The 26,673-nt window shown below is 50.8% G+C and overlaps 2 protein-coding genes across 4 annotated transcripts in view; one reads left to right on the top strand and one right to left on the bottom strand.

Annotated features, from left to right (window-relative positions):
• SMPD3 (sphingomyelin phosphodiesterase 3, neutral membrane (neutral sphingomyelinase II)) overlaps positions 1–26,673 on the top strand; it is a 77,405-nt gene that overhangs the window by 25,575 nt on the left and 25,157 nt on the right. For 2 of the 3 annotated variants that reach the window (XM_014547814.1, XM_005876440.2), the window contains exon 2: positions 25,370–25,439. The gene's annotated coding sequence lies outside the window, so the exon portion shown is untranslated. Of the gene's footprint in view, positions 1–24,101; positions 24,797–25,369; positions 25,440–26,673 lie in introns of those variants that run through there. The other variant, XM_014547815.1, reaches the window with a different exon arrangement.
• On the bottom strand, positions 6,731–25,425 carry LOC102250349. The gene is made up of 7 exons (XM_014547805.1): positions 25,405–25,425; positions 25,300–25,341; positions 23,237–23,342; positions 22,734–22,838; positions 21,521–21,642; positions 12,486–12,729; positions 6,731–7,266 (listed from the first exon to the last, which is right to left on the bottom strand). Exons 1-7 carry the CDS (start codon positions 25,423–25,425, stop codon positions 7,136–7,138), a joined length of 771 nt encoding a protein of 256 aa, XP_014403291.1. The 3' UTR covers positions 6,731–7,135.

Genomic DNA, 26,673 nt, shown 5'->3' with positions numbered 1-26,673 from the left:
AGGCCATGGCTTTCTGGGGGAGTGATTTTGCATCAGTTAAAGATATGTAAAGTGGATCCGGGGCCCCACCTACCCGAGCCATCACCATGAAGCTTAATTAGTGCTTGCAAAGTGCTCTGAGGCCTTGGCTGAGAGGCCTCGCATGAGCATAGACTATCCTTATTAATCACTGCCATAGCGCCACGCGGGGTGGCCTGTGGGGCAGCTGCCTCCATACCAGAACAATGGATGCAGCAGTTGAATTGTGATTTTGAAGAGCGGTCCTGATCAGCTGTCTCAAAAGCAGCTTAACTGGAGGAGGCAGGCCCGTCTGGGAGCCACTTCACTCACCTGGTCATTATCTCCATGCATTAGTCGAGGTGATAAAACCTCCCACCCCGCTGGGCAGGAATAATGGGAGGACTGTCAGGTACTGGTGGAGCGTCTCTTTTAATCCTGGTAACCAGGCTGTTCAGCCTTGCCAGGGTTAGCCTGGTGGGGAATCAGACAGGCTCTGTCATCAGGCTGGGTGTCTTTGGGCAAGTCCCTCAACCTCGCTGAGGCTCAGTTTCCTCATCTTGAAAGTGAGACAGTGATCATCTTACATTCTCCCTTATAGGATTGTGAGATTCAACTGATATACGACATGAAAAGGCCTTGTAACTATTGTAATGGTATCAACAGTAAGAATAGTAATAATAATAGTAAGAGCAGGCAAGGCCAGTACCCTGTGCCAGGCACCCTTCTAAACACATTCCCCAATTAGCCACTCAGTCCGGTTATAAGACGAGGGAGCATGGCACAGGTCATGGTTCCCACCGCCGGTGAGCAATGGCACCGGGATGCAGGCCCAGGCTGTCTAGCTTCAAAGTCTGTTCTCTTCCCCACTCACTGATGCTGCCTTTATCACGATGGTCATTATACTCATTTTAGGAATAAGACTGTGTGCTTCATTATCATCATCACCACCATTATTACGTGAGGCAAATGTACCAGCCAGTGTTCACAGACTGGACCCGGAGGCTTCGGTGCTGTGTCGGGCAGGGGGAGGGGTCCTTAGTCTCTTTGACCCTCTATCTTCCATAGGAAGGAAATAACCTTGTTATCAACATGAAGATCATGTAGGTGGATTTTATCACTCATCAAAACTCTGGCGGTATAAGCAAATGTGTAGGTAACAGGTTTTTAAGGAGAACAGTCATTAGATGCTAAAAGAGACTGAAAGTGCAGCCCCACCCTGCCTCCTTCCTCAGGCTCTGCATTGAAGGGGACATTGTCCCCACATGTGGTAAGCAAGGGGCTACCTGTGGGTGATAGACTAGGAGGCCCCTGGTCCCCCAGGCTCTACTTGCACTGGCTGGTCCCCTAAAGAAAGGTTCCTGAAGCCTGGCCCAAACTCCTGAGGCTGTTTACTATGCTCAGTCCAGGTCTCAGAATTTCAGCCAGTCCCCACAGGGGCACCCTGGCTCAGGGCATCAACCCCGAGCTTCTCCCTGTCTCATTGGTGGCTAGAGCAGCACTGAGGCAATTTGCCCCAGGCCCACCTTGCCTCTCCTAAACCAGCCCAGGGGTGCGGCCCAGCATCCCTCACACCTCCAGGACTAAATGGCCCAACAAGATACTTGCTCTGCCACCAGCCTCCCCCTCTTTCCTTACCCCTCTCCCCCTTCCTGAGGCCCATTCCTACAAATAGATCAACCTGGGTCTGCTCTGTGTCCAGTTTTGCCTTCCTGCCACCCACTCTTCATTCTGCCCTTGGGCCCCTCCTCAGCATCCTGCTCTCGTTCCATCACCCAATCCTCCCAAGGAGGATGCACCCAGGAGGCCTGTCCTAGATCTGGCTCGGGCATGGTTCCCTGCTTCAGACTCCTCATTTCCAAGAAAGACAAGGAACTCCAGTTTCACACCCATCTTTGGATGAACTCCAGACTAAGGTTCAGGGGACAGAGCCAGGTGCCGGTTGCTTTTTGGAATGAACAAAAGACTTTCCTAAGCCACCTCCCCTTTGAAATGGACTGTTCTATTTCAACATAGATCCCAAACTGGTTTGCAAGGTAACAAATGTGTGGCATATGGGGTGCTAGTGTAGACTACCAAATGCAGAGAGTCCTCCTAAGCTGCCTGGAGGGGGGTGTGATGCCGACATAGATGTTATTGTTTGTCTTCCCCACTTGCCTTTTAGGGAACATGTTCCTATCAGGAAAGCGAGTCTCTCACCCCAGGAAAGATCTCAGCTTTAAAAAATTTAGCGCAATTCTTTTTATATCAGATGGTTATATTTAAAGTATTCAAAGGCCTCGATTTACATTGTCTTGGTTAAATTACTCATCACCAATCTCTCATCTACAACCTTTTTTTCATTTTATGAAGGTTCAATTTACAAAGAGAGTTTTATTTTTAGTTTTTCTCCAGCCAAGTAGGTACTCATTTATATTGTAGGCGTTTTAACCGTGCAGCCACCCGCCTGGATTAACAGTTGGCGAACATTTCCACCATCTCTTCTGCTGGTCCACACGGTCAGCTGTGAACTGTGGGTGTGTGGGTGGGCATCTTTCTCCCACAAGAAAGCAAAACCCAACAGGCCAGAATGCATCTTGACTGACAGCCAGCACATGACAGAAGGAAGGAGGGAGATCCGACCCAATGCAAGAGTATGTTCTTCCACGGAGCAACATGATCTTATAAAAAATTGTTATTAGCCCTGGCTGGTTTGGCTCAGTGGATAGAGCATTGGCCCACGGACTGAAGAGTCCCGGGTTTGATTCCGGTCAAGGGCATATGCAAGGGTTGCGGGCTCGATCCCCGGTAGGGGGCGTACAGGAGGCAGCCAATCAATGGTTCTCTTTCACCATTGATGTTTCTATCTCTCTCTCCCTCTCCCTTCCTCTCTGAAATCAATAAAAAAATATTTAAAATTTTTGTTATTAAGGTCTACCATTTAAGTGGGCACTTGATGCCTGCCAGACACGTGCTTATTGCATATACCTTCAAAATAATTCTGCGATGTAGGTATCAGACCTATTCCTTGGCTGAAGAAACTATGGTTTAGAGAAAGTGTGACTTGGCAAACTTCCTAGAGCTGGTAACAAGCATCTAGGTCTGTCTAATAGGATACCTCTATGGCAATATGTATGTGCTCATTTATTTATATCCCCACTTCATTCCAAACAGACTTTGAGGCAGCTCAGAGGAAGCTGTGTGATACAGCAAAACAACACAAATATTAACAGTGAGGAGGCATGTGAAGGGAGCTCAGAAGGTGCCAGATGTCTTGCAACACATGGGCTGCCCACTGGGCTCTGAGCTTCCTAGTAGCCAAAGCAAAGAAAGCCCAATCTCTTCCCCAATTGTTGGTATTGGTAGCATAAACACAAATCAAACACGGACTAAAGGCCCAAAGAAGCACAGTTTTTCCTAAGTTCAAGTCCAAAAACCAAACAAATGCCTCCCAAGTGACCTCTTAGGGAGGCCTGAGCAGAACAATAGAACAATCGTAGCGTCTCAGCAATCCCAGCACAGCATAGCCAGGGTGGCTGTGGATGGGGCCAGGAGCTGTGGGTCAGCCCACCCTCTCTCTCTCAGCTAAGTCATGGCAGCCCTGGGTTCCCCAAGTTGTATGCAGGTTTGATGGTGAGTACAGGAGGTGGAGAAGACAGGATCAGGAAGAGGGAGAAACTGACCCAGATTGTGGTTGAACCTGAGGCTTTAGTGTTCATCAGGGATCGTGGGAGCTGAGATGGCCCCTCGGAGTGGTCCCAAATGGAGCTAAAGGGCCTGGCCTTGCTGCCCCCTGCCCATCAGCCAGTCATTGGTCACAGGCCAACCTCTAGGAGGGGCTTAACCTTGAGGGAGGCAGTTTGCCTCTGCTGAGGACAATTCTCAGGGTGGGACACAGCTGCGAGGTTGTACCTAGGGGATGAATGTACCAGCCCTGAATCGAGGTTTGGGCAGCCATTACAAAGAGCTTTTGGGTGCGGTGTTGGTGAATGAGCGGCATTTGTGAATGAGTGTCCCAGAAATCCACAGGCAGCTTTCCAGCCGTGGAGCTTTTGTGGGGACTGTGGCATGCTCCAAGGACACAGGCTTCCTTCCTGGCTTGGACAGGCAGGCCCTAGGGCCAGCCTAGGTGCCCCTGGAATAGAGCATTGCCTGTGTTCTGACACACCAGGTAGACAGGGCCCAAAGCCCCAAAGGTCTGCTCTTTTGAGCATGGGCAGCAATAACTTCGGCCTAGAAACTTAAAGGTCTGAGCAGAACAATAGAATAATTGCAGCAGTTGCCCACCTAAGGCACACCTACCTACAGAAGTGAAAGTCCAGCAAGCGCCTGGCTTTAGCAGTATTATTGCTTCCTGGTAAACCTGCCAAGATAAACTGTTTGCTAAGCATACAAGGAGGCAGAATGGGGAGGGGGGCGGGGAAGGGGATGAGTTGGGTGGTGCCATTCAGAGGAAATCTGCCAGGTTGAGGAGAAGACAACAATGGGCTTAGACTTGGACTTTGCAGTTTGTCAGTGACATGCTGGGTGAGGTCAGGAGGGGTTGCAATGACTTGTGGAGGGAAGAGGGGACAGGGAGTGTGGGCCTGGGACAGCTCAGGGTCTGAGGCCTCAGGGAGAGAGAGAGAGGCAGGGGACAGGGGGACACAGGAAGATAGGAAGCACAGAGCAGAGGGAAGGGCTGGCTCTGAGCTGTGCCCGGGAGTGTTTTCATTCACAGTGAGGTATCCTCCCTGACCTGAGGCCAGCAGGAAGCAACTGGCACATGCCTGCTCACCAGGCACAGTGGCGACAGCAACCCTGTTACTTTCTTAATGGAGGTCTGGTCTCGGAGCCTCACGGAAGGCAGAATCCACAGCTCCATTCAGATCCCACTTGGTTCTGCCTGACCTCGCCTAGCTGCCTTCGCTGCGCAGATGTTGTCAGTTTGAATCTGATGCAATGAACTCTTTAAATAGCTACCCTAATGGATAATCAATCATTTCAGAGCTTTAATACTAAATCAGGCTGTTGGACACATTTGGGGGGAACGCTGCTGTATCTGAGCCCAAAGCTCCCCTTTCTCTTTTACTTTGCGAAGCAGAGCGTGTCACATTAAACACCTAATAGGCTAAGACAGATCTCTGTGACCTAAAAAAGGAAAAAAGCTGAAGAGGTAGACTCTCCAAATTACTTAGGTAATTTATAGATCTTTTACATTAGGCTCGTCATCTGAAGAGTATAAAGGACAGCAAAACAGAGTTTCATGTTGATATTTAAAATAAGGGTCTGCTATAAATACGTTTTAAAGTCAAGACTAAAATAATATAAACACAGCAGCCGTGGTTACACTTTTCAGGTTACCCGAGCAGGGAGGAATTCTAAGGAGTAAGATAGTTTCTATAGATAGATCTCCTGGAAACCCCCAAGAAGCCCACTTTGAACCTTCCATCCAGAGAAACAAACCATCCGCAAACCTGGGGAGCTGGCTGAAGCCACAGCCTGACCGGCAGCCACTCCCTCTCAGCCACTCGCAGGTTCCCCCAGCTGTGAGCCCAGCCTCTAGGGCAGTGATGGCGAACCTTTTGAGCTCGGCGTGTCAGCATTTTGAAAAACCCTAACTTAACTCTGGTGCCGTGTCACATATAAAAATTTTTTGATATTTGCAACCATAGTAAAACAAAGACATATTTTTGATATTTATTTTATATATTTAAATGCCATTTAACAAAGAAAAATCAACCAAAAAAATGAGTTCGCGTGTCACCTCTGACATGCGTGTCATAGGTTCGCCATCACTGCTCTAGGGACTACTCCCTGCTGCCTCCACCCCTGCACACTCTCCTCTCGGGGTCCCCCTGACCCCATGCTCTCCCGGTCACCTCTCTGCTGGCTCCTTAGGCTTCTCCATGGAGTCTGTTTCCTCAAACTCGAATGTCAGTGACTCCTGGAGCTTCTTCCTGGCCCTGGCCCTGTGCTCGCCCTGTGGGACCTTGTCCATTTTTTGGCTTCAGTTACCGGCCAGCACACAGGCATGCACATTTCTATCTTGGGCTTGACTCTCTCCCTAACTGTGCCCTTTTATGTCCCCTGCTCTCATGGGCAGGTCCACCTGAATGTCCCTCAGGCACCGCAGTTGCTACTCGTCCCAGTCTGACTCACCGTAGATGCCTAAATCCCTCCCCTCTCCCCCATCTCATTTCAAATTCAAGCCTCACCATCTGCCCAAGTGCCCAGACCCACCTCTCCCTGAACCTCCATGTGGTACCAGAGTCATTATCTCCTGCATCCCTGCCACCATGTCCCTGAGTAACCAAGGCAACCTTTGACCCGGCCCTGCTGCCTCTAAGCCCTGCCCTGATGCAGCCCGTGTGACGTTTGTGGAACTCAAATGAGATGTGACTGCTGCCAGCCTCCCTCGTGCCCCCTCTGTTGACCAGACCCAGGCGCCGGTGCTCCCCCCTACAGAGTGTTGTACATGCCATTTCTTCTGTTCCGACTTGGACACGAATCGGGAAACAAATGCCAGCCCCCAGGTCCCAGGACGGCCACCAGGAAACCTGACCACCTCCCAGATCCCCTCCTCTGTCCACCAGTGGGCGGGCTGAGGTGAGAGAGACAGGCTGGGCCACACAGAACTGAGCAGAGATGGAGCCTCCATTGGCCAAAGAGGGGACACAGCTGTTCCTTATCTTCCCAAAGACACTCTTAAAAGATTTTCTCCAAGCTCTTAATTAATAAAGAGAGAAGCGAGGATTTTACTGTCCAGGCTGTGCTTTCAAACTACTCTATCATCCCCCCATTACTCGCTCAGCCTCACAAAAACAGTTATATTACCAAGTACCTTTTAAAAAACGTCCTCGTGATGGGGATGTCGCAGCTACTTGTTTATCTCCCAGCTGCAAGGACCTCACAGGTCACCCAAGTCCACGCACAGCAGAGCCTTATCGGCCAGGGGCCGGGACGTCCAGCGGCCGGAGGTGGGGAAAGAGGCCAGAGCAGGGGACCTGTCTCCGGGCCGAGGTCTGGTGGGCACTCCTCAGAGCCAGCATAGCCAGCCGGTCAAGCCAGGCCTCAGCTGCCCGCCTCTCGGGTGGAAGTCACGGACGGGATGGTGGGGAAGGTACTCGGTGTGGGAGACGGAGGGGTCGTCTGGTTTTGCAGGACAGGGAACTGAGGCTCAGGAAAGTGAGGGCACTTGTTCTGGTCCCACGCTTGCTGGGCAGCAGCCGCTCAGAGGTTCTGATCCGGACCCGGTCTGCACAGCCCACGCGAAACCCATTGAACCTAAAAACAGGAACTGAACACACACTGGGGAGAGGAGAGGGGGTTATTATGAGCTGTTTCCAAAGAAGGAATAAATCCTGTTGTGGGATCCATTATATGCACGGCCACATTTTCATGACTAGCCTGGATTTCTCTGGGTCCACTTATCTTTTTATAGTTTGACCTTTACACAGGAAAAACCTCAATGGTTTTCCACTGTTTTGGATGAGCTGAAATGGATGTATTTTTCTTAATGATTAAAGAATGAAAAACAGCCTGTCACCAGGAGTAACTTTCCCTGGAAGAAGGGCTCACAAAACTACCCCTCGGGATGGGCTCTCGCAGCTGTTTATCTTCCGGCTGCAAGGACTCCACTGCCCAAGGTCTACCCACAAGGACAGGGCTTCATCCTGGATTCAGGAGTGGGGACAGTCACCCCACCCGGCCCTCAGAGTTACCCAAACTCCAAAGGCCAGCACAGGAACGAGCGGCCCCACAGGGAGCTGATGGGTCAGTGAGAGCATCGCCACCACCTTCCAGGGCAGTGGTTCTCAACCTTGGCTGCACATTAGAATCACCTGGGAATCTTTTTAAAATCCTGATTTCTGGGCCTCATCCTCCAGAAATTCTGTTTCTTTGTTACTAATGTTGTGGCCCCACCCCATAACAAAGAAACAGAATTTCCAGAGGATGAGGCCCAGAAATCAGGATTTTAAAAAGATTCCCAGGTGATTCTAATGTGCAGCCAAGGTTGAGAACCACTGCTCCAGGGCATCACCTGAGCTGAGCCCAGTGGGTCCACCTGTTGTCAGAGAGCAGGCATTGCACACAAGCACTCCGCCCCGAACTGGAGCGAAGCAGAGGGTGACATGAGAAAAGCATCCACAGCCCAGCTGGTGTGGTTCAGTGGTTGAGCTTCGACCTATGGACCAGGAGATCACGATTCAATTCCCAGTCAGGGCACATGCCTGGGTTTCTGGCTTGATTCCCAGTGGGGGGCATGCAGGAGGCAGCCGATCAATGAGTCTCTCTCATCATTGCTGTTTTTCGCTCTCCGAAAAAAAAAAAAAGTGAGTACATAGTAGGTGCTCAATAAACATGGTTCTGTTCCCTCTTCATGAGCTGAAACTTTCCAAAGCACAACCTCCTGACATGTATCATACACGTATCATACACGCCTTCTTAACCAACATGGATGGAATATTATTTCACCCTGTCTTCCTAGCTGGGGGCTCCTATTTACAGAAATATGGCAATCATACAGTATCAGTCTTGAGTGGGAATCGGGAGCGTGCCCAGGCCAATTTCTCACCGTGATGATCTCACACATTTGAGATTTGCAGAGATGCTTACCTTGTGCTTTTTCTCTTGGTTTGGTTTTTATTTTATTGAAACCAAGTTACGACGTTTGTCAGAACCGTGTGTTAAATGAAAGCAGTTGGCTCTGAGTGAGGGCTTCGAGTCTCTCCTTACAAAACAAAGCATGCTGGAATCGGAGGTGCTGTGGCCGCCTTCAACTGCTCAGAGCTGCTTTCTGTTTACTTTTGGATTCCAGCTCTGCTTTCCTGATCTTAACCTTTATGTGTGTTTGGTGTTTGGTGGTTTGACCACTTGTAGGACTTGGCAGCTGTCGTCGGGTGCTGCGCTGAGGGCCCTCTGAGTACTGTCGTTAGTCCTCGTGAAGCTGAGTTGGGGGCTTGGCGGCCTCTTCGGGGCCTTCTCAGCCTTTATGCTCACAGTCCGCAGGGGACAGGCAGGACTTGCCTGAACGCCCCACTTCTCACACAGCGTCAGGGAGGCCGTGAGGCTTGCTCGACTGGGGGACTAAGCTCAGCCCCTCTCCTGTGGGTGTAAAACCTGTGTCAAGGTGGGAGAGGGAGCTGGTGGGCCCCTCGGCCTCCAGGGCACGACATTAACCACGGTAATCACCACCACAGCCTCCGTTAGCTCTGCGCCAGGCACTGGGCAGAACTGTGTGCACTTTACCTCAGGACCCCGAGATCTGGTGTCACTGAGGAACTGTTCAAACCCTTACTCGGGAGATGAATAAAACCGAGGTGCAGGGAGGAAACCTGACCTACCCAAAGCCTCTCACCAGGCATGAGAGCTGCTGCCATGTGCGCTCTCCTCACGTCGGACACAACTGCCCCAACACAGACCCAGCTTGGGCCAGACATAGGGACCCACAGGGCCCTACCTTGGCCAACGGTGATGTCTTGTTCGCAAATGCATCCCTCCTCCTGGCGGCTTGATGGCCCTCTGCCCTCACTGCACCCAACCCCCAGGCTCCCCGACCTCAGGAGCCTCCTTGAGACGCTGCCCACCTGGGCCCAGGGCTCCATTTCTCAGGAAAGGCATTCTCTGCAGGGCAAACGATCCCTCTAGAGAGCGTTCCAACAAATGCTGAATGAAACACAAAGGGTCTTTAGAGCAGCACAGGAATCTGCACTGAGTAACTGAGGACAAAAGGCAGCTGCAAACCAGCTGGGAAAACACAGTGCCTGCTCCAAGCCCACCCTGAAGCCTGCTGGGGGGACAGGTCAGCTTTCTCACTGCGGGTCCCACCCCCCACCACCATCCCTCCCCCCCCGCCACCGCGCAGGGCCCACCTCCCACCCTCGGGACCGCTGACAGGGCCCGGCCCACAGCAGAGCCCCTGATGAGCACTCCATCCGAAGGGCCATGACTGGTCCCTCTAAAAAGAAGCCCAGCGTTAAAACTGTATTTATCCACCCAATGCTTCATAACTGCCCACGGCCCCTGGGCAGGTCCATCCAGGGACTCTCCACCAATAAAACTGGCAGATCTGGTTATTGTCATCCAGAGCTCCGAAAAGGCTCCCACTAAGTCGTGAGTGGTATTTGTCATTTTGTGGATATTTCCCCCCTTGTTAGTTTGTGGGTTATTATCTTCCAACACTCACTGCGTGGCTCTAGTAGCAGGCAGACACCCAGAGATGCCGAGAATCTGCCCCTACTCTCCTGACTTCTCAACCCAGGGGGGACAGCTACGCCTGAGTTCTTTTTGTGCAAAATGGACCAGGCACGGCCTAGGCAGACCAGAGAAACAGAACACCCGAGGACGCTGAACACCGGGGTCCTGGGCCGTGGCCTTGGCTTGCTCGCCACGGGAAGTGATTCACTCAGCAGTAATCTGATGGGATCGGAGCCACCCCGGTTTCACCCAGATTTTAGTGGATGTGTCTGTCATTGTCACCCAAGCCTAGCCTCTGGCAAAAAAATTTCAAAACCCATCTCTTCCTTTCTAAATATTTTGAAAACATCTCCCCCACTTCCCCAGAAGCTTCCTCCGCCTCCCTTGCTTTTATAAAACCACAAATAAATACTCACGAATTGGTATCCTATGTCCACTTCAGTAGCTGAACCTGTGTTATTCTGTTTCCCTTTTCACCTGGGGTTACAGGAAGCTCAGACCTAAATTCAGAGCTTGGTCACAAAAGCTATTCTAATTAGAAAACTTGTATTCTCTTTTTTTACTGGGTTCTCATTTCCCAATTCTATTTTACGGTAATACATCACTGTCATATCTTTTGTTATAAACCTTCACAAATATTTTTTGATAAGAGGAGGAGAATAAATGAAGTCAATTTTTAAAAGGAGTACTCTCAGAGTATGCTTTCAAAAGAGATTATTGATCATTTAAATTATCCTTGTCCAAGGAAGATGGCTTTCTTTAATTTATGCCAAGAGCAGGGTTTTCCGCATTTCCATGATACTGCCTCAGACGTGAATTTGGTAAATGGATGGGACAGTTCTCATTGCCAACGTTTTATTTTCCTTTAAATGCCCCGAGCAACCTATGTGTGAATCAATGCATCTTCCCAAGCTACAGTTATGGCTCAGCAATAATTATAATGTGCCTGAACCAGCACTTCAAATGTCCCCTTTAATCTTTCTTGATCCTTTTCTGGCCCCCACACCCCGATCTCCCTGAGAATGAATCTGAAGACCATATTAATGAGCAAACAGCCTGGAACACCCATCTGATTTTAGAGGCTGCCCTCCGGCAAGCCTTAAATCCTCAGCCTCCACCACCTGCCCCCGTGCCCTGATGTTCTGCCCTGAGCACCTTTCATTCCTACCAGCTGATTGTGTGCAGCAAATGTTTGTAAATGTCGGCGTGGCCCGTGTCTCCTCCACGCTACAGTGAGCTTCCGCCCCCTGAAACTGTGTTTTCTGAGTCTTTTGTGTCTCCTAATGGTGCCTGGAACATTTTGCACATGATAAGGAACTCAAATAAAATGAACAATAAGCGTCCCCAACCAGCGAGAGCTTTTTACGAGGCTCTCAATGAAAACACTGAACCGCGTCGACGTCTGATACAGGCAAACATCTGGAGATGCCAGTGGCAGATGCCCAATTATGCTGAGGCTGATGAATGGGCACGAAGTTATTTAGGGCTGGTGAGCATCTCTCAGCTGGGCCTGCTGCTACCGTGGTGACAGGCTTCCCCCTGCCCAGGGCACAGTCCTGGCAGGGAGAGGGCTGGGAAGGCTTGCTCATCCTCCCCCAGGCCAAGCCATCGCAGCTGACTGACACCAGGGTCTGCTGCCCTGTCCCCCAGGAGGAGGAGGGTGGGTTAGATTTATTTTCTCATTCACTTTTCCATTTCACAGAAATATCCTGTTTTCCAGACGAAAGTGTTAATTATACCAGAGGCACCATCAAATGGCACTAAGTGATAACTAGATGTTAGGAGGTTGACATGTATATTGTTTCAAGCAGCTCCATGATTTATTATCTAATTTAGATAAACGGCAAATAGTGATATCATAATAGCCCCCTTTTATTCTGGTTTACGCCTCATTGTCTCTGGGTAGAGAATAAGAAATGAATCATCCAACAGGCTCCAAGGGCTCTAGCGTCAGACCCAAGAGACTTCGAATCCCAGCCCGGCTGCTGGCCACGGGCAAGAGCTGTGACTGCTGGGTCTTCTCAGACCCTTTTCGAGCCTCAGGGCTGAGGCCTGGGTGAGGCAAGGCACAGGGCACTGTGTCGGCATGAAGGTCGTACTGCCGGTATTAGTTGTCGTTAAGTGCTGGGCGGAGAGAGAGGATGACTTTGATTTCCACTCTCAGGGTGGGGCCCAGCGGGGAGAGGCTAAGGCGTCCGTGTCAGCCTCTGAACTGTCCCCTCCGAGGAGGGGGAGTGAAGCGGGGGTTTCACACGGAAGGGCCGGGGGGGGGGGGGTGCCATCGTGCGGCTGAGCGGGCATTCTCCAGGGCCCGTGCCATGTTTACTTACGGTTCTGAAAGAGGAAAAGGGCTTTCAGGCCACATGCTTTACCCCAAGTCACCATTTTCATCTGCGTGCAGCTCGGTTCACTCATAAGGCCTCGCAGACAGAATGATCTGTGCCTCTCCGCCGTGAGCGACACCTGGCCAGGCAGTGGCAGGGCCACGGGCACCGTGCAGTCCAGGCCAGCGGGACGGAAGATGTGGGGCGGCCCTGCGTCCCGAGGCTGCGACCCAGAACCTCGTCCAAACACCTGCCATGGGAAAGAAACCCTGCAGTCCCCACCCACTGGTAGTGCCTTAGAAATAGGTCTTCACCCAAATGCTACAGATGCCACAGAAGATAAATCTCCAAAGTTAAACATCAAACCAGGAGGACAATCCCACACTCTGGGAGTTGCCAATATCAGGGTGAGAGCCAGCTTCTACCCCAGCGTGGCCCGCGGGGCCCTGAAGTCTGGACACGTGACTAGGGTAACGGGACACTCAGGGCTGCCCCACTTCTGCTGCTGCCAAGGATGAGGTCTCCCACACAGTGTCCAGGTCACTGGAGTGGCCCTGCCAAGTACTAGTGCCCGTCCATTTCCTGCGGAAAGCTTTCTTTTCTACGTTATATTCTTGGAAACAGTGTCTCAGGCTGTTGTGACACCAGATTCTATACTGGGCAGGGCTGCAAACATGACCGGGGGGCAGGGGCACGGGTGACTCCCGCCCTCCTCCCTGAGGGGACCCTGACTTGTCTCTGCAGTCCTGCTCCTGCCGGTTCCTTGCCAGACCCTTCGCTGCCCCACCCCCTGCACCCTCGCCCTTGCCTTTGCTAAGCTGTGGTCACAGGGATTCCAGGAGAAAGCAGAAACCAGGTGAGGTGCTGCGGCCTCACCAGGAAGGACTGGTGCTGCCTGCAAATTAAGTGCATGGGCTTTCGGACAGCTCTTCCCGGCCCTCTGCCTCCTGTGTCACCTCTCTAGCCACAGGCACTCCGTAAGTGCTGTCACAGAGAAGGGGGGCCTTCTCTTCGTGACAGGAAGATGGGGTGAAGGATTTCAAAACCAGCCCAGCCCTGGTTTTTAAAGGAGTTGGGGTAAATTATCATGCAAACAATCAAACATTGGCAAGTCCATTCATTTCAAATGTTTGTTTTCCGTAAAGAATTAGGCTTGGAAAGAAATTAATCACACCAAATCCACTTCCAAAATGCTTACAGCTCCCATGATCACGAATAATGATTAGAAGAAAAGACTTAAAAATCCTGGACGTTGAGAGCTCGTGTTTGGTATTTAACGGATTCAACCAGCCTTCCTGACACCAAGAAATAGCATCCCTCCAGGGCAGTGGCTCAGTCTTCGCGTTTTCAGGCGTAAATGAAGACAGAGGTAGTGGTGAGGCCAGGGCACTTTCGTTTACCCGGAGCTCAGTTCCTACCTGCAACAAATTTACACTGGTGTCTGCTATGAGCCAGGTGCTGTTCTGAGTGTCACAGATCCAACTGTGAGCAAAACAGACATAACCCCTGCCTTCATGGGGCTGTGCCTTCTAATGCAAGCCGAAGGACAGGATGGAAATGCATAATGTGTTCAGTGGTGATGTTTTAGAAAGAAAAATGGAGCAGGATAAGGAGAGAGGGTGATGGAAGGGAATGTTATTCTGTACAGAGTGATACAGGCTATTCCAAGGAGGTGACATTTAAGTAGGGACGTGAAGAGAGTGAAGAAGTGAGCCACGTGGGCATTCGAGGGCAGAAAACTACAGAAAGAAAGGACCTGGGGTGGGAGGGGCATGGCACTTGGTGTACTGCACCCTGATACAGCGTCTACAAATCCACTCTCCAGCCTCAAGAGGGAAAACTAGCTCATCATCATTACAGAACAAAGCCTCCTCGCCAGCAAGTCAGCAGAGTTCCTCTCAGTCCTGATGAGCCATTCTCGCCTTTCTCAGCATCTTCCTGGAAGCCTCCTAATTCAGCACACTGACTTCCCAGGGGAGATGCATTCCAGCTGGGGGTTGCATTCCCGACTGAGATACCAGCATCCAATGAAGAAAGGCTCTGACCAGCCAGTGCCTTAAACACTCAGTCACCCCCCACAGTGCCCCATAATAGCCAGACCACTGGGAGGAAGCCCCACACCTTCACCACTAGCATGCACGCGCCTCCACTGCCGTCACTGACCTCAGGGGGGCCCCACTCTGCGGGGCTCCTGCAGCCGGTGCCAAGATGAAAAGCCTGACTGAATCATGATTCTGGCCCGAAGCTTGTCCTCAGATTATGACAGATGTGCATGCCAGAATCATCTTAGCACCGGATGCAGCCCCACAAATGACTTTTGTTTTCCGGATCAGAGGAAGGTCACCAGCCAGCCCTGGTGCAGGAGAAGGGGTGTCGGAGGAGCTCTCAGGCAAGTCTACGAGGCAGGCTCCTGAAGCTAAGGGAATCTCTGGAACGTTGTTGGCTCCTAGTGGCCTTGGTGAGTTTGCAGAGAAGTGTCTGCTGTGGGCCTGGGATCACTGTTCGTCAGCTAGGCTGGCAGTGGAAGAAGGAGGGGACAGAAACTTCAATCCAATCCAAAAGTAACAGATCCAGTCACCAGCACCCAGTAACCTGATTATTTGGCCTATGTGACTCCCAAACCACCAGTCAGAAGAGAAATTCTTTCCCACTCTGAACTGATCCTGTACAGGAGCTGAGAGTCTTACACCCTCAGGCACAGGAGGGCAGGAATGGCCAGCCCTGAATCTCTCAGCTTCACTTTGAACAGGGCAGCGTTGCGGTATCTAGGCACCTTTGTCAGGATTTGAAGGATGTGACCATGACAGGGTGAGGCTGCAGGTGTGCACACGGCCAGTCTAAAAGGTGCCCCCATCTGTGCTTGAAGCACAAGAGTGTGTGTACCTACAATATGGTACTGAAAACCTTTGTCTCTTCCACTAATTTTTAAAAATATATATATTTTATTGATTTTTTACAGAGAGGAAGGGAGAGGGACAGAGAGTTAGGAACATCAATGAGAGAGAAACATCGATCAGCTGTCTCCTGCACACCCCCTACTGGGGATGTGCCCGCAACCAAGGTACATGCCCTTGACTGGAATCGAACCTGGGACCCTTCAGTCTGCAGGCCGACACTCTATCCACTGAGCCAAACCGGCCAGGGCCTAATTTTTTTTTTAATGTCAGAAAGTGCAGGTTGATTTTTGTCTGAGTCTATTCCAACTGCCACTGTTTTCTAACTCATTGGACCAGCTTCTGTATCTTGATAAATGTTACTTGAAGCCACCATATTGAATTAGGAGCTGATTATATCTGATTTACCATCTAATAGGGTTAGGTCCATTTCCTGGGATATAGCAGAAGGGCCTGATGGTCCCCAAGCTGACCCATAATTACCTCTTAAAGTTAGAGCCCAAATGGGTCGTGTCAACAAGGTCTCCAACTAAAGGGGGGACACCCCAACAGAGCTACATAGGACTAGACAAAAAGCACCATGATTTCTGGTACCTCAACAGAGCCCTTGACCCTCACCCAGGACCACATCACCCCTGATGCATGTATCTGAGGGTGGCCCCCTTCCAGTGGCCACTTGCGGAAGGCAGGAAGTGGGACCAAGAGGCTCTGTGACAGGGTGGATTGAGAAGAGCTCTTGTTTCAGAGTCAGATGGACCTGGGTTCAAACCCCAGCTCCTCCACTGTGATCTTGGGCTGTAAGCTTTTCCTCTTTGGGCCTCAGTTTCCTCACCGATAAAATGGTGAAGACACTAGTAGAGGCACTGCTGTGGTGTAAGTGGGGAGGTGTGATGACATCAGGAACCTGGCCTTAGCCCCATGGAGCCAGGGGCTTCAGAGCATCGTGGACGTCACTGACACACCCACTTGTAACGAGGTGCTCCGCTCTGGCCATGATCCCTACAGAAGCAATGCTGATACCTGGCCACTGGCTGAATCTTCCAATGAAAGAGGACAGGTAACCCGGCAGTCAGGACAAAAAAACAGCTGACTGGGCCCAGTGGGTGTGGCTTAGTGGTTGAAGCAGGAGGTCACGGTTTGATTCCTGGTCAGGGCACATGCCCGGGTTGTGGGCTCGATCCCCAGGAAGGGGTATGCAGGAGGCAGACGATTGAAGATTCTCTCTCATCGCTGATGTTTCTATCTCTCTCCCTCTCTGAAATCAATAAAAATATAAAAAACAAACAAAACAAAACAAAAAAAGAAACAGCTGATTTGGCTCCAAGTCCTCTAAGAAGAATGGGGGCCGTCACCACGCCCCCACATTGCAGTCAGCTGGCTCTGGGGGAGCCTGGACCTGGAGGATCCGTCTATGTCAGAGTCCCCAAGATGGGATGGTTGACACATAGCTCTCTGGACCCCATGGTACTAGAAGGGATCCCATCCAGTCCCATTCCCCTCCCTCCCAGGTAGCAACGGTGTTGGGGGTGGGGCGGACCCCAGGGACTAACATTCACAAATGAAGCAAGGAGGTGGCCGGATGTGCCATGGGGAAGTGGTCCCTCCTTCCTCGTCTCGCACCTCCACCCTGAACCCAGAGTAGGAGCCCTGGTGGTAGCAGAGGCCAGCAGGGCCTCAGCCTGCAGCCCAGCCAGGCCTGACTCTGAATCCTGAAGTGACCCGGAGGGACAGTTTATTCCTTCGGTGTTTGAATGACAGTCCGAGAGCTGTGAGGCACAGGGAGGGGCTCTGCGGGCCTGAGGAGCCCAAAGGATCTGCTCTCTTTGTTCAGAGCCAACAACTACAGGCTTAGTGTTTAAAAACGTCTGAGTCAACAGAGGGACTGTTTATCAATATTTAAAAACAGAAATGTAATTAGAGGCTGGCGAACCCCCAGAGCTCCTGGCCACGATGTCAAAGGCTTCCTTGACCCGGAGCCGGGAACAGCATGCACAGCGACCGCAGACACGGTCTGCCACAGTGTGCTCAGCCGCAAACCCCACGGACAGGCGCCCACCAGGGCTCATAACGGAGTCTGTGGCTAATGGAATGGCATTTCACATGTGTGCGCATTTTTTCATTCCTAGGTGGTTTTTCTTTCTAAACTTGGTAATCTGGGCATTCTATTTTAAGAACACTAATTACTGCCCAATGTTAATGTAACTAATGTGAACAAAAAAGCCCAACTTTGAACTGAGGAAAGGAAACACAAGTAATTTATGGGGTAATTTTGTGTTCATGTCCCTCAAGATTGCCTGAGAACATGTGTCTAATGCATTTATTTCTGGTCAAGAGAAGTGAATAAGCAGCTTTTCGGTGGGTTCTGGAGAAGGAGGCGCTGGCTGGCCACATCTGCCTCAGAGACGCCGGCGCAGGCCACCTCAGGCCACCTCAGGCCAGGCTCCCTCCTCGGGCCTCAAAGAGGTAGTGTGAGGAAGGTAAAAATAGGGTGAGGGACTCGGCAACAGCTTTGACACATGGTTTTCTCATTCCCGGGACTGCCACATGCAGCCCTCCTTTTCCAGCTATTCTAAGTGAAAAAGAAATGAAGATTGTCTGAGAATGAAATAAAAACAGGGCTATAGTTTAGCCACCTTTTCTGCATTCTTCCACCTTCTCCCAAGGGCTCCTTTTGGCTCCTCTTTCCACACCAAGCCAAAAGTGGGATGACCCCAAGGTTCTACCCTTGACCCCTTTTCTCCTCTGCCTGCCCTCCTTGAGAACGGGCGTCTACAGCTGTGACTTTATCACGGGGTCCATGTGGTCACAGCCCTGCACGCTCCAGGCACCTGCTCGCCTCTTGGACGTCACCCCCGCCCCAACACACACACACCCAGGGGGCTCTAGGCTGCTGGTACAAAGCCCAGTGGGTGTGCGATCGAGGGGAGGGGTGAGAGCTGTAGAACTGAGCCTTGGAAGATGGGTGCCAAGTGGACCAACCGGGAAGGGTGTCCCAGAGTCAGGGGACAGCATGTGCGAAGGCATGGAGGCGTGAAAGAGCATGGCATGTTCCAGGAAAGTGAGCGCTACAGGTTGGGCTGTCAGAACGAATGAGTAGGAGGAAGGGAAAGGCAGAATTGAGGCTGAGGAGGGCAGGGCCTCACCTCTAAGGGCCCCCATGCCAGATAGGTGGGAAGATTTGTTCTGTGCTCGAAGGGAGGTCTGGAGGTGCTGGACCAGGGCGGAATGAATTCAGAGCTGGTCGTGTGGGAATCACGGGCCTGACATGGAGTGTGACGGAAGCGCTCAGATGCAGGCCTGGTGACGGCAACCATGCAGGAAGAGATGAGGTCAGGCAAGAGGGGAGCAGGGACTAGAAATGGATGCAGAGCTGTGAGGATTGACCTTCATTCTGGATAAGACGGGGTGAGGGTGAGGGAGGGGCCAAAGACAGAGCAGGGAGGGCAGGCTGGTCAGCTGGGCCCAGGGAACCAGCTCCACCTCCAACCTCCCCTCTGCCACTTTCAGGCTCTCTCTCTTCTTTCTTTAACTGCCAACAATACGACACCAAATACTTTTTAATTGCTTAATGTAGTTCCTTGTTTTTAACCTATAAAGAATGAGTAAATTGAATGGTTTCTATTTCCTCCTCAAGCAGAAAAGCAAAGTTACCTACAGTCTCTCGTGTATATGAATGTCTAGATTTTTTTTCTTGATGAATTAAAAAAAAAAAAAAAGACAATTCAGACTCCAGGATGAGGTTTGGTGAAGTCCCTTCGGTGCCCTCTCCGCCCCTGAGAGAGCCTGGGGCTCCCTGGGGGACCCTGACAGGACTCTACCTGTGGGATCTGCGGATCTTCCTCACAGCCAGAGGGCATGTTCTTAAACCCTGGGATGATGACATTTTGATAAAGTTTTAAAAACCGATTTCACTTTGCAAGACAAACAGCTAATAAAATAGATTCTTTTTTGGTAACCACCCATACAGCAATCAATCTGTCACTCGGAAGATTGTTTCCCGGGAGGTGTGAAATGAGGCCACTCTGGAGTTCTGTGGGAACAGAGAGCCCCCGGGAAGCCTTCCTTTCACCACCGAAAAGCAGGGAACCTCTCTGATTCAGAGCCCAGGAAAGACCCGGCTAATGAGCTGCTCAATCAATACCAACTTCTGGAAGGCAAGCAGGAGGCAACTGTCCCACTGTTTACATGCCGCCGGCCCATGTCTACCGTCACCTCGTTTCTCTTCAGTTGCCTCTGTTAATTTTCAATTCCATCCAATTGGGAGGGGGAAAAGTGTTTCCCACACAGAGGCTTGCAGAGAGTGGGGGAGGGAGGGAGCTCTACTGTGCTGTAGCCATTCAAGTAATAACTTAAAACAAAGGGTCATTTCGACACCACCAACAAAAGTCCAAGGACAAGCCTGGGTCATAAGACACCACCTGAGGCCACATCAGATAAAGAGAACTTCCCCTCACTCACTTTCTTCAGATTTGCTTGGTTGCCTCATGTTTTTCTACCTTTATTTTCCCTTAGTCATCATTTTCTCACTGCTTTAAAAAAAAGTCCCATTATGTTGTACATAGAACATAATTTCATCATCTTAAATCTTTTTTTTTTTTTGCAAAAGATGGACTAGAGATCTTAGTTACTCAGAACCTCCCTCAAAGCAGCTCTAACTGAAGAATTCTGCTATGTTAAACTTAGAAGGGAAGCAGGCTGCTGCAAGTACTGAACAGCAGTGTCTGCACACAGTAGGCCCTCAATAAATGTCAATTGTTTTTAATGATGGAATCTTAAAAGCCTTAGGAACAAATAAGATGAACTGGGAGATAACTACTTTGAAATAAATAAATAACCTAATATCACTAACAGAAACATATCAGAACACTGGTAAAACTATAAAAGAATTTTAAGACATCTGGAAGTAGTAGTTGGCATAACTAAAACAACAAAACGAAGAAATCCGTGATGTTGAGGATAAAATAAAACATCAAACCAGAAATGTAGACAAAGAAAACAAAATGAGGTTCAAATAACTGATTTGGAAATGGGAAATGGTATCACAGCCCTAAAATAGGAGAGAGAAATAAATGGAATGAGGCATATGATAAGGGAAACATCAGGAAAGAAATAATACAAGAAAAGTTTTCAGAGATGAAAAAATAGCTCATCCTAGAACTAAACACATGGTACCTTTCAAGTTTAACTCTAAGGGAAAAAAGTAAGCATTTGCTAAATTTTTGAATGATAAATTATCTGGCAAGCTAAAGTAAAGGGAGATTTGTTATTTTGGTTTTTTGTTAATTATCACTCACCCGAGGATATTTTTTCCACTGATTTTTAAAGAGAGTGGAAGGAAGGGGGAAAGACAGAGAGAGAGAAACATCGATGTGAGAGAGACACATCAATTGATTGCTGGGATTGAGCCTGTAACCGAGGTACTTACACTTGACCAGAAGTGAACCCGTGACCCTTAGTCCACGGGCTGATGCTCTAACCACTGAGCACCCGGCTAGGGCATTATTTTGAAATTGGATAAAATGACAAGAGAGTTGGCATCATAAATAGTGAAGATAAGATGAACCTCAGGAAAAAATGTGCAATTCTAACCACATATCAGTTATGCTCCTAAACAAGACTTGCTCTGAACAAGTAGAAGAAAACTAAGTCATTTAAAAATTGGGGCAAATTTGTGCACAGTTATACTTTTTAAAAACAAAGGAGAATGTCTGACTTTTTATAAAAATGTAAAAGACAAAAGCTGATATAGCATGACACTGGAATTAGAATGAACCAATTGAAAAAGAAAGAATAATACGTGATCTGAAATGTAATCACTCCGAAGACTTCACCTTCACTCTAATAATTCCCAAATCCTGATCCAGCCCAGTTCTCCTCTGAGTTCTAGGCCTGAATATCCCACGGTCATGTGGTCACATCTTATGCAAATATCCCTCAACACCTGCCTTCCCTCACCTCACCCCTGGTTAGTGAGCAACTTCAGTGCCCATACAGTTGTCTGAGCTGGAAACCTCTAAATTCATTCTTGGTCCTTTCCATGCTCCTCAAGCCCCCCCTCGATCTCATCCATCTGCATTCGTCTGCTGGGGCTGCCATAAAGAGAACCACAGGCTGGGTGGCTTAAACAACAGGAATTTACTTTCTTACAGTTCTGGAGGCTATAAGTCGAAGATCAAGCTTCTGGCCGATTTGGTTTCTGGTGCAATCTTTCTGGCTCGCAGTCTTCACATGGCCTTTCCTCCAGGGGTGTGTGAGGAGGTGGGAGCTCTCTGATGATAACTTTCAGAGAGGAAGGGAGAGGGAGAGATAGAAACATCAATGATGAAAAAGAATCATTGATCAGCTGCCTCCTGCACGCCCCCTACTGGGGATCGAGCCCGCAACCTGGGAATGTGCCCTTGATCGGATTTGAACCTGGGACCCTTCAGTCTGCAGGCCGACACTCTATCCACTGATCCAAACCAGCGAGGGCTCTCTGATGGGTGGGAGCTCTCTGATGATTGATTTCAGAGAGGAAGGGAGAGGGAGAGATAGAAACATCAATGATGAAAAAGAATCATTGATCAGCTGCCTCCTGCACGCCCCCTACTGGGGATCGAGCCCGCAACCTGGACATGTGCCCTTGATCGAATTTGAACCTGGGACCCTTCAGTCTGCAGGCCGACACTCTATCCACTGAGCCAAACCAGCAAGGGCTCTCTGATATCTTTCTTATAAGGATACTAATCCTATCAGATCATGGCTCCTCCCTTATGACCTCATTTCACCTTAATTTCTTTTTAGAGGCCCCATCTCCAAATATAGCCACACTGGGGGTTGGGGCTTCAACATATGAATGGGGGGTGGAGGGACAGTGCTGGTGGTAGAGCTCCTCTCACCAACCAATCCCTAGCAGTTACTCTGAGGTATTTCTTCACCCCACCTAAGGTCGTAACCAAATGCACACATCCATCTGAGCATCCCTGTCCAGCCATGCTTCTTCTCTTACCTTGGTTTTGGGGGTCAAGGGGCAACTCCTTCACCAGAGTTCAGTCAAGACCTTTCCCCAATGCCAGCAGCTGCTCCACACCCTCACCTCCAGGGACTTCTGCCACCCCAACCTAGTCTCAGATCTGCATGAAGTCTGCCCCTGACCTCAGCTGGAGGGCTGTGTGACTGCAAGTGTTACCAAACCTCTCTGGGCTTGAACTTTGCTGAAAGTAGCTGGCCCCAGCACCACCATGCAGATAAATCATCCTCGTAGGTGCCAGGCCCTTTGCAAACATTATTTCCAGCCCCATAAAGTCTGTGTTGTTATCCTTATTTCAAGAAAGTAGAAACTGAGGCTTGGAGAAATGCCTGGCCTGAGGCCATGACTTACTGGCCTCGGGAGCAGGCCGGTCTGACTCCACAGCTGTTTCTGCTGCCCAGGCGGTGTCTCGGGAGAGGCAGAGGCATCCAGGAACGTGGACCAAGCTCTGTGTGTCTGGGGACATGGACTTACTTGGAGCTGCACGTCCATCAGGGGTCAGCCCAGGTGCTGGTCTGTGGTCTAGGGGCCTGTGGGCTGGAGGCCCCTGGTGGACAAGCAGGCAGGCGCGTGCGTAGGACCATGGCTGGCTCTATGGACACTGCCTTGCTGTGCTGGGTACACGGCCCACTTTCCGTGCCCGCCCCCTCAGGCCTCCCGGCCCCACTCCCACTGCCTACTTAAGCAAGAGGCCCCGACTCCACTGGCTCAGGCACCGCCAGCTTCCAGGGTAGGAGAGCCGCGCTGCAGGCCTCGCGCCCGGGATGAAAGGTCCTTCTGTTTCACCAGTTCCTGCCGGTGCGTTTTGAATGATGCTGCTGAGCTGGGTGGTGGCGGGAGCTGATTCTGCTCACCTGGGAGGGGACTGAGACGTGTGGCTGGCAGAGGGAGGCTCTGGTGGAATTTTTCCCATTTTAATCCCTGACTTGATGTGATCTTATTTTCAAAGAGGGGGGAAGGCTGTAGTTTGTGAAAGGACAGAGGAGAGCACATATCAAAACAAGGTCTGGCTCAGAATATCAACGATCTGACATGTAATTTTAATGTCCTGTAATTTTAAGGTTGTGGAGATTCCATTTCCCCTCAGGAACCCCTCCCTAAATAGTTAGTTCCTGTCATTTAATTCTAATTTTAAAACACACACTGGGTATTTTTTCCAGAAGAGTTTGGTAAGGGAGCAAGGCTGGACAGCTAGAGGGGCCGGTTTGGGGGACAGTTGAGGGAATGTCCCTGACACACTCTCATTGAAATGAGGAGTGAGCAGAGGGCAGTGGAGCCGAGTTGCACAGGCCGGATGGCTCAGGAGAGGCCTGCCTCTTCACAGGGGTTGCCAGCCTGTGGTCTGAGGTCAGGTGAGCCCAGCAAGAGGGTGAAGGACAGAGGTTCATGCAGGTTGCAACCCTGGCAGATGTCGCAGGGACAGGGACAGGGACAGGACCTCCCCTGGAGGCCAGGACAGCAGCTACCCTCTGACCTCTCAGGAGGCTGGGCTCCCAGGCTGTGGGTGGGAGAGACACCTACCTACCAGATGCTTAACTCAGAGGAAATAAGCCAGGGTGCCCACACTGAAGCAAGGGCCCGTAGGGGAACACAGGTCACCTCGGGTAGAGCTAGGACCTCGGAGCTCCGACTTCCTTCCCCACCCTCACCTGGCAGCACCAAGTACCCATGCTCATTTGGTCCTGGCCGTGGCCATTCAAGACTTTGTAGTGACCCCCAGGATTACAGGGGAGGGGGCATCTGAGACTCACAGGTTAAATAACTCGCCCAACACCATTCATGACTGGAACCCACGTGTCACGGGAGCTTTTCTGTATGGATTCCTAATCAGGAGGGCACCAACTGTTTGCCAAGTGAGGAGTCACTCCTTCCAGTCATTCTGCAAACATCTCTGGCTTGGGGGGCAGAGGGACTGGGACTCCAGTTTCAGATTCTTCTGAAACACTTAGTTTGGGTGACTTTACATAAAGAACAGGGAATGGTCCAGTGATGAGCTGGGGTGGGAACAGTCTCCCTACCTGGAATGTGGGATGGTTAGAGGGCTTTGGGCAGGCAGCAGAACTGGCTGGAGAAGGTGGAGAGCCAAGGAGCGCCGCCCGGGAGCCCTCGGCCGATGGGGGCTCAACTTCCAGGGCCTGAATCCAGGGATCAGGGCCAGGAGCTAAGATAGGCTGGAAAGTTGGGGTCTGGACTTAGGACTGGGCTAAAGAGCCTGCACTGTTTATCTGAAGCCAAAGGGCAAGCTCAGAGGGTTGCCTGGGCCAGGAATCAGGGGGTGGGACCAGAAATCACGCAGGGCCGACACCTGAGGTCAGGGACCCAGCTAGAAGGGTGGGGCGGGCCAGACAACAGGACCAGCCTAAGAGCCCCCAGTGGGGCACCAGTGACTTGGGCAGAGATCTCGGACTGAGTTTGTGAGTGATGCGGGAAGCTGATAGCAGCCTGCCCTGCCACCCCCCTCCACCTCCGCTGAGCCTCTCCTTCCGAGTCCTGTGTACTTCCCCTCCCTTATCTGCTGCCAAATCCCCCTAGTTCTTCCTCCCCACAGCCTTCCTCCCCCACCCCACCCTGTCCAGTCCTGGTAACCACTGTTCCCCATCCTGGGCCTGGCTCAGTTTTCCCCCCACGCCAGGTCTCCCCTGGGGAGAGCTCTGGTTGTTCTGGCTTCACCTATCAGATCAAACCCAGGCCCCGCGGCAGGAGCTCTGAATTTGCCTCTCCCCTCCCCCACCCCACACGCTTCCGCCCGCTGCCCGACCTGTCCAAGTCAGTCCCACAAACCTCCCTTCCCACCCTCTCTGGCTGCACTAAGTCCACGGGGACAGCGGGGCCCACACCCTCTCCTCGGCGACATGGAGGGTGCGGCAGTGCCTCCTGCAGCCCGGGCGGGGCCCCTGGGCCATTGTACCCGGCTCACCTGTGCCGGGCTGTTCTGCTGCGGGTTGAGCTCCAGCCGCCTCTATAAACCGCTCATCATCTCCTTTCAGGTCCCTGACCCCACAGTGACGTCCACTCTTCAGACAGAAGGAAAAGAAGGTCCCATCGGCCCAGCCTCAGGTAAGACAGGGGCTCCTTAAGTAATGTTTTATTTAAGCGGTGCTGTGTGAGATTGCTTCAGAAAAGGTTCTGCTGCTGAGTTAAAAAGTCTGAAAACACAGCTCTGGGCTCAGCAATCGGGCAGGCAGTTCGGTCCTATTCCGAAGCAGGCCTCCTGTGGAATACAATGCCCGCAGAGGGTATGCCTGATACACCCGAGATGGAGAAAATACAAACTCCTACAATGGGTAAAAAAAGCATTGAGGCAGCACTTCACAAAAATGAAGGAATACAATTTAAGTATCCAGTAAAATGGAACCAGATATCATTACCCAATAAACTTTTAAATTTTATTTTAAGGCTAAAAGCCAGAGCTGGTAGGGATGCTATGAAACAGACACTCTCAAACGAGTTGGGTGGAGAGCAGTTTGGCAATATATATCAGAAGCTTTAAAGTTTACCTGGTAATTCTACTCTCGAATCCATCAATAATTCAAACTTCTGGGCCATTCTCAGGAATAAAAGCAGAAACTAGCAACACAGAGACCCCGACAATGGGGAACCTCAGTCCAGGAACCAGGACAGCAAGACCATTATAAGAACCTTCCCCTTCCCAAATGTTGGCAAATTAAAATTTTTTTGAGGGGGGGTGTTGCCAGGCTGGGGGTAGAGAGTTTTGAGGGCCCACGGTGATGGTGACTGGAAGGAAGAACAGAAGAGGAGGTGGATGAGGCTGGCAGTCCACAGGGAGGGGGAAGAGACTGGGATCTTCACTGAGGCCTCAGTGAGAGTGGGTGACAAATGTCACCTTCAGGGGACTGGACAAAAGTGGTGAGGATCTTGTTTTGTGGAACTTGAGGGGGAAGAACAAGCAGAACAAGGGAGATAGCGCCGGGTCTTTTGTACTCTTCCCTAGGAACTTGTCCTGGGTTAGGGACCTTGGTTCTGGACAGCACTCATTTACATAGTTTGAATATGTTTGCATATCATTTGCATTCACCCTTGCTGAGAAAGGTAGAGAGAAAAGGGAAAATCGAGTCAGGTGACCTCATCAGTGTGAAGAGCACATTCTGCGAGGTGTGTGCTGTGTGACATCTGCTCAGATGTCCCCAAGAAATGGATCTGTTAGTTCTGCTTGTCTGATGCTCATTTCTAGTCTCCCACACTTCGTTGCCATGGACTGCCTCATTGCTGTGCCCCGCCTCACAGGGACGGAGAAAGGAAAGGAGGGAGGGAATGAGTCTGAGGTCTTGAG

The sequence above is a fragment of the Myotis brandtii genome, unplaced genomic scaffold, assembly GCF_000412655.1.
Source record: "Myotis brandtii unplaced genomic scaffold, ASM41265v1 scaffold486, whole genome shotgun sequence".
NCBI classification, from domain to species: domain Eukaryota; kingdom Metazoa; phylum Chordata; class Mammalia; order Chiroptera; family Vespertilionidae; genus Myotis; species Myotis brandtii.
Note: the sequence above shows the minus strand (reverse complement) of the source record. Positions and strands in the feature narration are given on the sequence as shown.